General features: G+C 38.5%; 1 protein-coding gene across 1 annotated transcript in view; it reads left to right on the forward strand.

Annotated features, from left to right (window-relative positions):
• CNTN1 (contactin 1) overlaps positions 1 to 15,300 on the forward strand; it is an 88,096-nt gene that overhangs the window by 22,948 nt on the left and 49,848 nt on the right. The window contains exons 6-12 of the mRNA XM_054178136.1: positions 545 to 641; positions 795 to 976; positions 2,097 to 2,221; positions 5,591 to 5,708; positions 7,203 to 7,353; positions 8,223 to 8,350; positions 10,787 to 10,962. Coding sequence (XP_054034111.1) covers positions 545 to 641; positions 795 to 976; positions 2,097 to 2,221; positions 5,591 to 5,708; positions 7,203 to 7,353; positions 8,223 to 8,350; positions 10,787 to 10,962 — 977 coding nt within the window. The remainder of the gene's footprint in view (positions 1 to 544; positions 642 to 794; positions 977 to 2,096; positions 2,222 to 5,590; positions 5,709 to 7,202; positions 7,354 to 8,222; positions 8,351 to 10,786; positions 10,963 to 15,300) is intronic.

Consider the following 15,300-nt stretch of genomic DNA (forward strand, 5'->3'; position numbering starts at 1 on the left):
CAAATCAGTGATCTTTGTTCAAATTTTACATGGCCAAAACTCACACTGAGATCTTAATCTAGAGCTGCCAAGAGGAGTCCTACAGGGATCACCAGTAGGTAGATTTGATTGCATTAGCATCCCTGTGCCCACATTAAGATGTAGATTTATTGGATCTAACTCCCTCATGATCTTACTAAGATAATATTTAGGTCAAAATCACAATAATTCAAAATATTCCATGCAGTAAAAGAATATGTGAAAAACAGAGACTCAGGTTCTGTCTACCCACATCACACTTCAAATGCAAGTAAATGAGATTTTGTTCCAGCATGGTACCGTACAAAATTGTAGGCATTACTTTCCAGAGAAAGAGAATTAGTTGCTGAGTAAAACAATTCCACCTTACTATTAAAAGATCAGTGCTGTATCAGACTTCCTGGATGGCCAGGCTCTTATTCACTGTAAAGAAGAATTTTAAGAACAGCTTTCTTGAACTGTGGTAGTTTTACTAGCTATACTCCATTCTGCTGTGCCTTTTCTGAGAATCTTTCTTTCATGTTAGGTGCAAAAGTATATCCTGCTGATATCAAGGTGAAGTTCAAGGACACATATGCTCTCCTGGGGCAAAATGTGACGCTGGAGTGCTTTGCTCTTGGCAAGTAAGTGAGTTTTACAGTTATTGTAGAGCACCATTTGCTTTTATATTTCAGGGAATGAAAATACATGTTTCCTCAAAAAACCCACATTTTTTAGTCTGCAGTTAGCAGCCAGTTCTGAACATGATGATTTATACTTTACTGTACCTTTTCAAGTCCTGTTCCTGAACTCAGATGGAGTAAATACCTTGAACCCATGCCAGCCACTGCTGAGATAAGCATGTCTGGTGCAGTTCTTAAGATCTTCAATATTCAGTATGAAGATGAAGGACTTTATGAGTGCGAAGCTGAAAACTATAAGGGAAAAGATAAGCATCAAGCACGAGTCTTTGTACAAGGTAGGTAGAACAATTCAACAATTTTATTTTTCACTATCTTTGTTGCTTTTATTTACTTTGAAAGTGGCTGTGTTCTCACACTTGATGTCACTGCTGATGCATAGCATTATCCTGCCCCAGTGCTGTTCAAGAGAAGAGAGCAAAATTAAAACTCACATGGTGAAAGCTAGGCATAACATTTGTGTATTTAGTGAACAACTATTCAATTTGTCTGGTTGTAATATCTGCATATATACCTTGACAGTAATGTGTGTTAGTATTAATATAATTTTGCATAATGGAAATTAAATAAGTTTAGAGTACTTGAAGTGAAAGAACTTCCAGGAAGAAGAGACCATTAGGTTTGTTAGACTTGTTTCCTTATTATGGTAGTCTTTTGTGTCTTTGCTCTCTCTTTTATTAGCTACACTCTCTTTATTCTTTAGACTGTTTCTTTCCCTTTGTGCATTTGGTTAAATGAGGGAACCACAAAAATTGTCTTACTCCTCATAGTGGAACCATCCTAAGTAACCTGACTTCTTGGCTGAGACTTATGCCACCAAACTGTAGTATGAAAAGGTCACACATAACATCCAAATGACCTTTACTGACTGTAGAGAACATTTCCTAGGTTAAGATTCTCAGTTAAGTGCTTGAACTTCAATGAGACAAATTCAAAATTGGCGTTGGAAGGTCATTGCTAGCTGTAATAGGGAAAATCTACAAATAGATTTATTTGGTTTGGAAAATCTGGGACATTTTCAATAGTAATTCCTTAAATATCGTCTCTAGGCCAAAAGGATATTTTTCTTGGGGACCCTTGCAGCACATAGGTGATTTTACCAGCTTCACTATTTAACTATCACGTTTATGACATTACTGAAATAACTTTCATATTTCAGTGTAAGCAGTAACATTTTCTATCAGTGGGCATTCGAGAAGCATTATTTCAAATCCGTATTGTCTTCACATAAGAAACAATTTGAAGTTATATTGAGACTATGCGGTAAGGCACTGTGCTGATGCATTCCTTTGCGTGTTCCCTGAAGTATCATGGAAAAAGCACTGAAATTAGCAGTCTGTAATAGTAATTAAATATGTATCTGCTATATTTACAAGGTGTCATCTTTTTTGTGCTCAGCCGCTCCCGAGTGGGTAGAACATATCAATGACACAGAGAAGGATATAGGCAGTGACCTCTACTGGCCGTGCGTAGCTACTGGCAAGCCTATTCCAACAATCAGGTGGCTGAAAAATGGTGCCTCAGTAAGTATATTGCCATACTTAATGCAGGATTGGTTGATTAGCTGATGGAGATTATTTTTGGTGGCATGTATTATTAAAGGGCTGAAAGGAAATTAATGATGATACAAATATTTACTGACTCCACTTGCACTGGGGATTAAAATCTATTTTTAAAAGTTTTATCACAATCTTCAGGTTTGAAATGCATTTATTCAGGTTATTTAATATTCAGCTCTGAATTATGAACTTGCCTTTTTGCCACGAGTTTAGGAGATGAATATCCTTTTTCTCTCCAGACCTTTGTAAGTAAATGCTATTTTCTTCTCCTTGGATAAAAATTGCCTATCAGCTTCTCTCTAAAATTAGTCCTTTTGTCTGAAAATAAAAGAAAAAATGGAGTCAGTAGAGACAAGAGAAGAAAGAACAATTTCTAAATGATCAACAGTGTTTCTGTATCATATATTTTTTCATATTCTTTGCAGCCACAGAAGGTTGCAAAGTTCCATTATTTTAGATGATGTGAGGTTTTAAATGGGCACCGTTTGATAATTTAAGTTTATTGCATTGGATATTCTGTTTAAACAAAGCAGATATTCCATCAAGGCTTTTCAGCCATGTATTTGTTATCCATTAATTGTACTGTGTGATGAGCCATTAAAGAACAAAGAGAATCAAAGAGGGCACAATGTAATGCTAAATCTGTTGAGTTGTGGTGACACTGATCTTGGCAAGCAAACAAAAACAGACAATGAGGTAGTGCTGCTTTGGCTGTGTATCTTAAGAGAAATGTGGGAGTTAGGAGGGAGAATGGGGATATCACCATCTGCCATATGGAGATGGCTTAAAGCAGAAAAGACAATGCTGTTTCCTAGCTTCAGTAGTTATTATAAATAAGTAATTTAGCAAGTGAATTGCATTTATGGTCCCCACTGAACTTGACTCTCACTGACAAAATCTGCATACTGGCTTGTGGAAAGTGATACATAATTCTCCAGTAGTACACCAAAAGATTATGCTGTGTATTAATATTATGAGATGATTTCTAAATGGAAATAGCAAAATTATTTAAGTTGCCTTCAACATTTAGCTTGTTTCTAAATCAGATAATGGTAATTATGGTGAAATACCATAATATGGTATTTCGATTAGCACAAAACAGAGATTCGTTGTAGAAAATCTGATTTAAATGTGTTTTAATTGAACAGTACAGGAAATCTGTTTCCTTTAATCTGTTCTCTTTTTTACAGATAAGTAGCATTCTTTTAATCTTTCACTCCTTCATACATTCCAGTTGACTTATTTACATGGTTTAAAACTTTTCAGATTGATTTTCACAGGAAGTGAAATTTATTAATGTGATCTTTCAAAACCAGATTGACATCTATTTGTAATTTACAGAATACCCCACTAGACTTTCTGCAATTTTATGCAGAAGGTTTTGGGGTTTTTTGAGAGATTAAGTACTTTTATTTATATTTTCCTTTTAGATTAAAGCAAAGTAATAGGGTGATCAGAGGGCTGGAGCACCTCTCCTGTGAGGACAGACTGAAGGAGTTGGGGCTGTTCAGTCTGGAGAAGAGAAGGCTCTGAGGTGACCTAGTTGTGGCCTTCCAGTATTTGAAGGGGGCCTGCAAGAAGGCTGGGGAGGGACTTCTCAGGATGTCAGGTAGTGATAGGACTAGGGGGAATGGAATGCAGCTGGAGGTGGGGAGATTCAGGCTGGACATGAGGAGGAAGTTCTTCACCATGAGAGTGGTGAAGCCCTGGAATGGGTTGTCCAGGGAGGTGGTTGAGGCCCCGTCCCTGGAGGTGTTTAAGACCAGGCTGGATGAGGCTCTGGCCAGCCTGATCTAGTGTGAGGTGTCCCTGCCTATGGCAGGGTGGTTGGAACTAGATGATCCTTGTGGTCCCTTCCAGCCATGAGTGATTCTGTGATTCTATGAAACAGTTCATTCTACCTCTCAGAGGAATCTTCTGAAAAAATTCTAATTGACTGGAACTTGCTTTGACCTTTTAATGTTGTAAAACAATGCACATAGAATAGAACATGCTGAACAGTGAGAATGGCAAAACAAAGCTGATGTTTATAAAATTAATTTTATTTCTTGTTTCTTATTTCTGAATCAGTAGTGTTTGCATTGGTGTGGTAACAGTAGGCTGAAGAGTAGATGTATCTAATGCCAATCAGCTATGACTTCCAGAAAAATAGTTGATTGACTCTGAACCTTTCTTTAAAAAAAAAGAAAAGAAGGTGACCACATTGTATCTAATAGAATAGAATTAACGAGGTTGGAAGAGACCTTTGAGATCATCGAGTCCACCCTATCATCCAACACTATCTAATCAACTAAACCATGGCACCAAGCACTCCATCCAGTCTCTTCCTAAACACCTCCAGTGATGGTGATTCCACCACCTCCCTGGGCAGCCCATTCCAATGGGCTCCAATCACTCTTTCTGTGAAGAACTTCTTCCTAACATCCAGTCCAAACCTCCCCTGGCACAGCTTGAGACTGTGTCCTCTTCTTCTGGTGCTGGTTGCCTGGAAGAGGAGACCAACCCCCAGCTGGCTACAACCTCCCTTCAGGTAGTTGTAGACAGCAAGAAGGTCTCCCCTGAGCCTCCTCTTCTCCAGGCTAAGCAACCCCAGCTCCCTCAGCCTCTCCTCATAGGGCTTGTGCTCCAAACCCCTCACCAGCCTTTGCCCTTCTCTGGACACCTTCCAGCAACTCAAATCTTTCCTAAACTGAGGGGCCCAGAACTGGACACAGTACTCGAGGTGCGGCCTAACGAGTGCTGAGTACAGGGGCAGAATGACCTCCCTGCTCCTGCTGGCCATACTATTCTTGATACAGGCTAGGATGCTATTGGCCTTCTTGGCCACCTGGGCACACTGCTGGCTCATGTCCAGCCTAGTATCAACCACTACCTTTCTGCTAGGCCCCTTTCTGCCTGGCCACTCTCCAGCCACTCTGACCCCAGCCTGCAGCACTGCATGGGGTTGTTGTGGCCCATGTGTAGAACCCAGCACTTAGATGTGTTAAATCTCATGCCCTTGGACTCTGCCCATTTGTCCAACCTGTCAAGGTCCTTCTGCAGAGCTCTCCTACCCTCTAACAGATCAACTTCTGTCCCCAGCTTGGTGTCATCTGCAAATTTACTGATGATGGACTCAATACCCTCATCCAGATCATCGATAAAGATTATTAATAAGCATGGGGCCCAGCACTGAAATGTAACATGGATAAAATAGAATCTCACTGGTGTCTGAATGTTGTATGAGGACTCTCTTATGAACACTGTCACTGAAGGAAAAAAAGGATATGGATGTGAATTTGTTAGCATGCATAGTCTGTATTAACATCTTGTTTTATTGATTCTATGTTTTAGTTTCGGAAAGGTGAACTAAGGATACAAAGTCTGACCTTTGACGATGCTGGCATGTACCAGTGTATAGCAGAAAACTCACATGGAATTATTTATGCGAATGCGGAACTGAAGATTGTGGGTCAGTCCGATGATTTCTTCTAATTACTATTTCAGGTTTCAGTAAGATAGCAGTTGTATTTGCAGGCATTGGTTTGGTAACAGATTCCTGTGAGGATAAAGCTAAGACCCCTCACTCAGTTTATGTGAAGTGTGGTTTATCTGACCTCCCGAGCTGGGTTTTGGCAATGATTTGAGGGATCAAGTTACTAATTCATGGAGAACGTTTGCCGTATTATTTTATTATTTCATAAGTTTGATAGCTGCTGTTGTCCCTCAGAGGAACTGGTAGGACAAAAGTTATATGCAGTGTGTGAAGCAGCTGTCAACCTTTTAAACTTGCAAAACTGATTGAGAAGTGTTTTGGTTTTTTTTGTGACCAGTGCTTACTCCTCTGTAGAGCAAAATATGTTTTTTTACGAACATACGTGGTCAGTCACCAGGCCTGTGAAGCCCTTCCTTTTGCTTGTGCCTTCTACAGCACATTCAGACCAGGTGCAATGTTTGTGTGCAACGTAGCTGTTCCATACTTCATGATGTTTTCCTAAGGAGCACACTGTTCAAAGTTTGACTTTCAGATCCAGAGTGCTCCAGCTTAAAACAATTTCTCATGTTTTTACTGATGGTAGAGAGGTTTATGACAGATGTCCCTGCAGTAGTTAGTCTGGGTTCTTTCAATCTCACACTTTCCTCCAGAATTGTCCAAGAGCTAAACTATTTTTGACTTCTCCAACCCACCATGTAACAATGCTTTGTTCCTCACTCCATTACTATATACTCACTACTAGCCTGGATTAATCACTTTTTTCTATACTGCTGTAATTAACTAACAGCTCTGTTTTCTCAAGCTGTGCACACACTCTGCTGGCAGGTTTAGCAGTGATGATATGCCAAGATAAAAAATAATTAAAAGCATTTTTTCTTTTATTTGATTACAAATAAAGAGAAAATTAGTAAGCAAAGGTCTGACCACGAATGCATAAGTGTCTCATTACTTTTGTGCATCTGAGAGAATGCCTGAGGCCAGCTGGCCAGACAGATAACTACTAAGAAGAACGTAGCTTTACAGCTGCTAGAGGAAGGTTTAAACCACTGAACAATAAACCAAGCTGTTCTTTGAAAGTATGGTCCAGTGAGCAACCTTTTACAGAAATTGATCTCTAGGAATCTAAATTTTAGTAGGACTGATCAAAAAGGTTTTGAAAGGGAGGAACTTTGTATTGATTTGCAGAGACTTTGATCTTGGTAGATTAAATTTAGATGGAGGTTCAGAAACCAACAGAAGGAAACCTCTAGTGTAACACAGCATAGAACTACATCATGATTTTTTTGCTGTTTCATTTTGGTCACCATCTACTTCTCACCACATCTCTATATCATTAGTGTTTTTCTCACTGTTCTGAATAATGGATGCTTGTCTACAGTTCAATAGTTCTGTCTTTTGCCTTCATGTTACAAACAAAATCTATTCTGCAGAAAATCCACTGATGGTACTTGTGTAAATTTTTGCTTTCAGCTTCACCTCCTACTTTTGAACTGAACCCTATGAAGAAGAAAATCCTAGCAGCTAAAGGAGGCCGTGTAATCATTGAATGCAAGCCTAAAGCTGCTCCAAAGCCAAAATTCTCATGGAGCAAAGGAACAGAATTGCTTGTAAATGGGAGCCGGTCAGTATTGACAGTTAGCAGACACTGCGAATCATAGAAATTCTGCCTTATGTTTCTATTTATCCTTTAGTCTAGATCTCACTTTTGCAGATTTCAGGGGCAGGAGAATGTGTAACTTCAGGAAAATGATACACCAATCTGTTAGTAGCAGTGTGGCTCCAAGTAGCTAGTAGGATATCCAACTTTAGCCAGTCTGTTTGATGCTCTCTGCATTTCAGAATTGAATTGGAAACATACTTGAATGTCTCTAACAAGTAGAAGTACTCTCACTCCAGCAGTGTGGGGTATCTAATCATGCCACAGTCTATTCAAATATTTTTTTCTTAGCAATGTTTATAAGTACAGTAGTTAGATGCCCTGTAAGAAGTGGCTGAGGGAGCTGGGGTTGCTTAGCCTGGAGAAGAGGAGGCTCAGGGGAGACCTTCTTGCTGTCTACAACTACCTGAAGGGAGGTTGTAGCCAGGAGGGGGTTGGTCTCTTCTCCCAGGCAAGCAGCACCAGAACTAGGGGACACAGTCTCAGGCTGCACCAGGGGAAGTTTAGGCTGGAGGTGAGGAGAAAGTTCTTCACAGAGAAAGTTGTTAGCCATTGGAATGGGCTGCCCAGGGAGGTGGTGGAGTCACCGTCTCTGGAGGTGTTCAAGAGGGGATTGGATATGGCACTTGGTGCCATGGGCTAGTAGTCATGAGGTCTTGGGTGACAGGTTGGACTTGATGATCTCAGAGGTCTTTTCCAACCTTATTGATTCTATGTGAGCTTCCAAGAGATGTTTGTAGTCAGTCTTTTCACTTACTACATTTCTACTTAAAGCATTGTGGTGTAATACAAAAAACTAACCTCTGCTGATGTGTTTTTTGCACTTGCTACAGCATACGTATCTGGGATGATGGGAGCCTGGAAATTATCAACGTCACAAAGCTGGATGAAGGTCGCTACACCTGTTTTGCAGAAAACAACCGAGGAAAAGCTAATAGCACCGGTGTTCTAGAGATGACAGGTAAAGCTGCATTCATTTCTTTCAGACAGAATCCCTCAACCCAAAACCACTTATTTTGAACTACTTTTGTAAATAATTTTCTATCTTCCCTTTCTAATTTAATTACTCATTAAACAATGAATTGATGCTTTTAAAGAACATTGCTCGGTGGAAACTGTGCATAGTTGCGCCACTTCTCAGGCTGTGAATCTTCAGGGTTGATTTTTCCTTAAGAGATTATTAAATCTCCTCTACTAAACTGACACATTTTGATATATTTATTCAATTTGGCAGCTTAATGGTCAGGCTAAGGTGTAGTTCTGGGACCGTGGCTCAAACAGAGAAATAGGGTTCTTCGTGAACTTCCTCAGCCTTTTGGATTTTTTGTTGTTTCTTTTTATGGGGTAAGCAAGTCAGAGAGCATTGCAGTTAATGAAATACACATTAAGTTTCTGAGACAAGGGCATAAAGCCACAGGATTGCTCTGTTAAATTATTTTCCTTCATGGGGTATCAGTATTTATTGATTGAATACCAATACCCTTAATTGTTTATTTAAAATCTGAAGATAAATAAGTAGCTGTAGAATACAGACAGGAAAGATGACATTCATGAGCAGCTATGTCTATCAAGTATCACTGACAGTAGAAGAAACATGTATCAACATTTTTAATGTGTGTTCCAGAGATCATGTTGGGTGTGACAGCTCAATGCCACAATACTGATGTACTAATGTAAGGATTTATCTGTGTAATCAAATCCTGTGAAAGCATTTTTTGTGGCTGATTTATGCAAAAGTTATCATACCAAATTAATTGTATGACTTTGTTTTAATTAATTAAATTTGCTTAATGTTTGGAGATATTTTTTATCATCTGCAGTATTGTATTTCTCTCAGGCATTTAATTCCTTTGAAAGGTTCTGTAAATAAATATCCAGTCCATTAATAGTCATATCATACATTCTGAAAGCAGGATTCAGTCTGCACAGTAAAACACTCAAATCAGTGATTTTTAAACCTTCTGAACTGTTATAATATAGATGTTTCATTCTTCTCGTTGCACTGCTTCCTTTTGTTGTTATATAGATGTTCTAATTACCCAGAGCAATGCTTCCAGGACAAGATGTAAGCAGGCAAAGGCCTTTATTATGTTTTACAGCAAAGTTATTTAGTCTATCAGAAGGCACATTGTGTCACAGCTTAATTGGCTATTTTCTACTGGCATGCATGTAATTAAGGCATACAATAGGTTAAAATAACAAAACAATATTTTAACACATCCAACCAAGTTCTGACTAGTTTCTTTCCTTCAGTTACAAGGTGCTTACATTCTTTTCAGAGTCAAAGACAAAACACAGCTTTCTTTAATTTGAGCAAAGGCAAATCTTCCCTATAGCCTTCCAAACTTACCTGAAAACAACCTCTTCCTACACTAAACTAGATAAAAAATAATTATAGTATTTCAGACAATTCTGCTCTGATTCATCCAGAAGACTAAGTCATCTCTCTTGCATCACAGCAGGAACAGAAGGGTCAGATGACATATTTAGAAACTATTTTTGCATTTTGGATAATGATGAGGGTTGACAAAGAATGCTTTAAAAATTGTATCCCCAGTATGTGGTCTTAACTGGTAGCAAGCTCTTTGCATATGGCTGTTGTCTTCCAGATTTTTGGTACCCTATTCCCACTCTCATTGATGGGAAAGATACTCCATGTCATGGCATAAGGAAGATACTCTGTCTTTTTGCTTTATGCTGATATTTAAAAGAAAAGGTTCAAGTGTCAGTAATCCAATTAATCCCCTCCAAAACAATGTTGTTCATTTGCTATGTGAGTTTGGTGCGTGTGGCAGGACCCCTAGCAAGTACCATGAGAACTCTGCCTTTTTTTGTTTCTATAATAGTAAGAGATACTGATGGAGAATATTCAGGTTTCTTCCTCTGCTTTTATTATTTTCTCCTCCTTTCCACACATAACTATTTGCATTGTTTATTGTGTATATGTTATATTGTTTCTCAGTAGATAGTCCCTGCAGTGCTCTAATGGAAGTCTGACAGACTGACAACGGAGTAGAACTTCCTGTTTGTTGGAGACAGGTTTTAAAACATAAGAAGTATTATAATTAAAACCAGAAATGCAACACAAATCACATAAGATTCATCATCTGTCTTCTTTCTACCTTAGATAGATATAGTCAATGAATAAAAATAGCTTTGCATAGTCATGTGATTCAGAGACTGAAAAAGCCATTTTCAGAGGAAAGCTACAGAGAAATGAGTCATTTCAGTTGTAATAGCTTTCCTTTGGTCTTTTGAAACGTAGCTGTATGAATATCATGTAAAGTAGAGCTTGGGAGAATGATTTAATAAATAATCAAACAGTTATGGAGCTGAGCTTACATGTGAATAAGCATTTATTCATTGCAATTTTCCATGTTTGCTGTTAACTTCACAGAAGCCACAAGGATTACTTTAGCTCCGTTGAATGTTGATGTCACCGTTGGAGAGAACGCTACCATGCAATGCATTGCATCCCATGATCCCACTTTAGACCTGACATTTATTTGGTCTCTAAATGGCTTTGTAATAGATTTTGAGAAAGAGCACGAGCATTATGAAAGGAATGTCATGGTAAGATACTGTAGGTCCTTATTTAATACATGAAGGTCTAGTTTTCTCTATTGTGAATACCTGTCTTTTCTGGTTTGCTTTTTCTATTGTATTTGTTCGGGTATAGAAATATGCAGTATGCTAAGAACATGAAATAACATTAAAATTTAGACATCTTGCAGGCATATATGCACTTGCAGGTAGATACCTGAAATCAGATATCTAAATTGACATAATTATTTTGTGCCTCAGCTAAATCCAACTCTGATTAATAGTGAGCATAACTCTTAAGTAGGTAGCCTGATCATAATCATTTTGAAAAAGTGTGCATGTGCATTCACTTTTGCTTTCCCATGTTTTTCTCATCAATATTTCTGGAAGCTGGCACAAGACCGGGCCCAGATGGTGGGTAGGAGTCAAACAGTCTGTAAATGCTTAGCAAGAAAATTTTGTGTGAAAGCTAAACAAGTTAATACAAAGACGCTCATTTTGGCACCTAGAGGAATCATAGATCTATCATGTTTGCATGTATGGTTATCTTTTTGCAGTCTTTTATCAGGCTTATTCAAAATTAATACCTCAAGTAAAAATCCCTTCTTGTTATGTCTAATGACACACTCCTTTACCTAATACTCAACGTCAACTTCACATATGTACATATTTATTCTATTGTACTGGGTTTACATTATACAAAAATCCTTGCATTTAGGTACTGCAGATGTGAAGAGGAAAGGTTGCTAGTGGTGCCTGCAGTGTTTGGGAGCACCAGGGGCTATTTTCACCTTCAACCTCATGTCCAAAATTACATATCATGTAACAGTGTCTCTTGCAGAGTCTTTCTCCTAGGCTGGCAGTATTACTTGATGGATCACTATCTGTTCGCCTTCTCTTTGAGGCAACTATTTTAGTCTGACTTGGAACAATCCAGTTCTTTCAAGAGTCAGAGTTGCTTCAGCCTGCTCATTTGCTGAGTTGTAAATGTCTCTGAGAAGTCACAGTGCTCTTTTTCAGTATGTAAACAAGTCCTATAAAGGGTTGCTGAGGAGAGCTTTCTTTGAGGGCTTCCTGTTAGGGTCCTTAGTCATCTGCTGTTCTTGAGGGCTTCCTTCCTGCATATCGTGACTGTTGCTTTGCTGGGCTGTTTATAGCTCTATATATCTTGTATTGAGAGTGGTATCAGCATTAAATCCATTTTTGTTTTAGTCTGTGGGTCTTCTCCCTTTCTCTGCTAGGGAGGGGTCATAGGGTTATAGAGTAACTGCTGTGGTTTAGACCCAGAAATGGGCTACATTTAGACAGTAGGTTAGATCCAAGTATCAATTAACTTATTTGTCAGTCTGTAACTCCCATCTTCCTGAGGGATATTGTTTTGTCTGTTGTTCTCCCTTTGCATTTGATCAATATTGGTAGAAATGACTGAAGCAGGAGCAGCTTCTTGTTTTGCATTCCTGAACCTCGTTTATGTGCTTTCAAATGTAAAGCAAGTGCAGGTAATCTTTCGTCCTATTCCATGGGCAGATCAGTTTTTCTCACTCAGGACAGAGTAGACAGACTGCAATTGAAATCTGGAACTGCAATTTGTAGTTATTCAGCAGTTCATCACTTAAGTAATAAAAAGTGCTGAATATTAACAAATTCAATACAAATATTTATATAAGACATAACTATGGGACATGCACTTCCAATATTTCTGCTTCATTTCTTATCATATTCTTACACTAAGGGGTTTTCTCCTTCCTGTGTGAGGGATTTTTCTCCTGCCTACCGCTTCAATCTCTCTAGCAATTCTGAGCTCAAGTCACTGGGTGGCACGTTTGTTCAGGCTTTCTCAGATGCAAAGGGGTGAGCTGTGCATTAGACAGCAGCAACCCTAACTGCTGGGCTTGAAGCAGTGGAGTCCCATGCTGCCAAACTCACAAACACAAAAGAAAAAATATTCCATTATGAATATTAAAATATGTTATGCATGCTCTCTGTGCTGTAATTTCCTGTTGATGAAGGATGCTCCTCTGCCTTCCTGATGATATTGCTATTAATTTATGTGACAAAGCGTATCAACGTGCTGAAACTTGACACAACCACAGTATTTCAATTCTCAAAATAATATTGTTGTCACATACACATAATGGAATGCTAATGGCATTCATGTAAATGCCTGCCTAAGTCTTCTTTTTTTAATAGAAGCTTTGGTGTCTCTATCATTTGCTGAAGGCAACACTATTTTGCATTACATTAGTACTTATTTAACAAAAGAAAACTTGTCATTGCTGTTTTGATTTCCTCTGACAATAATATTTACCCTAAAAAAATATATATTAATTGGGTAGTTTTCAAAGTGTCAAGTGGAGTCTTTAAAATCTTACTATTAAATTCAGCGCTTTTTGACTTAATGGTTGCTTCTCTGATCGAGGAACCAAACATTAATGCTTTGTTTCAAGTCCCATAGAGATACAGCGCTTCAGGTAATCTGAAAAACTAATGTTCAGGCATTTTATTTTATGGATCTGCTTTTTGTCATGTAGAATCATTGAAATCAATGAGATTGGAAAAGACCTCAAAGATCATCAAGTCCAACCTGTCACCCAAGACCTCATGACTACATAGAATCATAGAATGAGAATGCATAACGACTGCAAGCCTGATTTATTTTATATTCAAATAAGTATATTACATTTATTACAAAATTTCTCTTTAATATGAAACTGTGTAACTTTTTTGTGCCTTTGGAGCAATTTGGATAGTCAGAGAATCTTCATAATCATTGTTGAATTTGGTCCTAGGGGTCTTTTGCAACCTTAAAGATTTTATAATTGAACTGGTTCAAGTCAGAAACTTGTACCTACACTTAGGAAGAGTCCAAACGTAGGTTGCAGTAATCTTGATCACATACAGCCATATATACACTTCAAAATATTTTCCATATCATCAATATTCCTGTGCTAGCTACATTGTTTTATTGTCTTAAACAGTATCAATGAATCTGAGACCCTGCCTGGGACCAGGCTCTTCTCAGTGATGCCCAGTGACAGAACAAGGTGCACTGGGTAGAAGTTGAGGCACAGAAAGTTCTATGTAAACATGAGGAAAAAGTTTTTCTCTGTGAGGGGGCAGGTTCATGCAGCATGGGCAAGTAAGAATCTGGGCTACTGATTTTCCTGAAAAAGAATCACAGAAGTCTCCAAAGGCTCAGTATGTTTCTTACAGACATGCTTTAGCCATGCGTGAGTTGGAAATAGCATAGTTTGGCTAGGTTTGGGGTAAAATTTATAGGCTAGACCTTAACAGTAATGTAATGAGCATGGAATGAGATGCTTGGAGTCAGTGGTTAAGAGCCAGGAGGGGAAAGCAAGCAGAAGACATCATACTGAGGGTGAAGCCAGTGAGCAGTTAGTTCTGACAGAAGCCTTTGAGGAAACCTGTTATTAATCCACAGTGCTATTTCTAGCACAAAGAGCTGTAGTCTGTTCCAAGAATCAAGATACACCAGAAGTAAAAAAAATACACAGCAAAATACATTGACTGTAAATCTGTGTTTATGAGACTTCACAAAGTACCAAAATCCATCTCTAGTTAGGCAGCAGGAGCTGAGAAAGCCAGGTGTGAGCACTACTCAGAGAATTGTAGTTAACAGTTTATTGTGAATTTTCCTTATCAGCCATAAAATGGTAATCCATGAGTATAAATCAACCAAGTACCTAGGCTTTTTCTGGTGTTGGGAATGAAATAACAGGGAATACTACCACAGGGTTGCTAGTACAAAGCACAGTGTCGTCAGGCATTCTCCATGGTATGCTGAATGGGGAAGAACACTGTATTCGTTGGAAGTATTTCCCAACCCACAGGTCAGGGGTAGAATTAACACTGTACTTCCTTTACATATAAATATAGTTCACTGAAGGAAGAGATTCTTTAGTTACTGTCATTATTATGCTGCTGGTTTTTTTGTTTACCCATAACTTTCATGCCATCTGTGGCTTATAAAAGAAAGTGAGATAAGCTCTCCTGTGAATAGGACTGATATAATAGACCTGCACTGGTGATGTTGTCTCCATGTCATTTCAGATCTCAATATGAGGAAAGCAGCTATAATCACATTTACATTAACAATAGCTGTTGGATTATCTGTTCTACTTGTGTCATCAGGTCCTCCACTGGCAGAAACAAAATTCATGAGAACTCAGAGTTGCTAGTTTTAGGTATAGATAATAAGAAGAGATGTTCTAAATTATTGCTATCTTTGGAAAAACTGATCTTACCATCAAGAACCCCATCTTCTCTACATCAGTTCATACCAATTCTCTTATCTCTATTGTGTATTAAATACCTCTGAAGCTCAGATGTATAGTTTTTGAACCTGGA

The sequence above is a fragment of the Dryobates pubescens genome, chromosome Z, assembly GCF_014839835.1.
Source record: "Dryobates pubescens isolate bDryPub1 chromosome Z, bDryPub1.pri, whole genome shotgun sequence".
NCBI lineage: Eukaryota > Metazoa > Chordata > Aves > Piciformes > Picidae > Dryobates > Dryobates pubescens.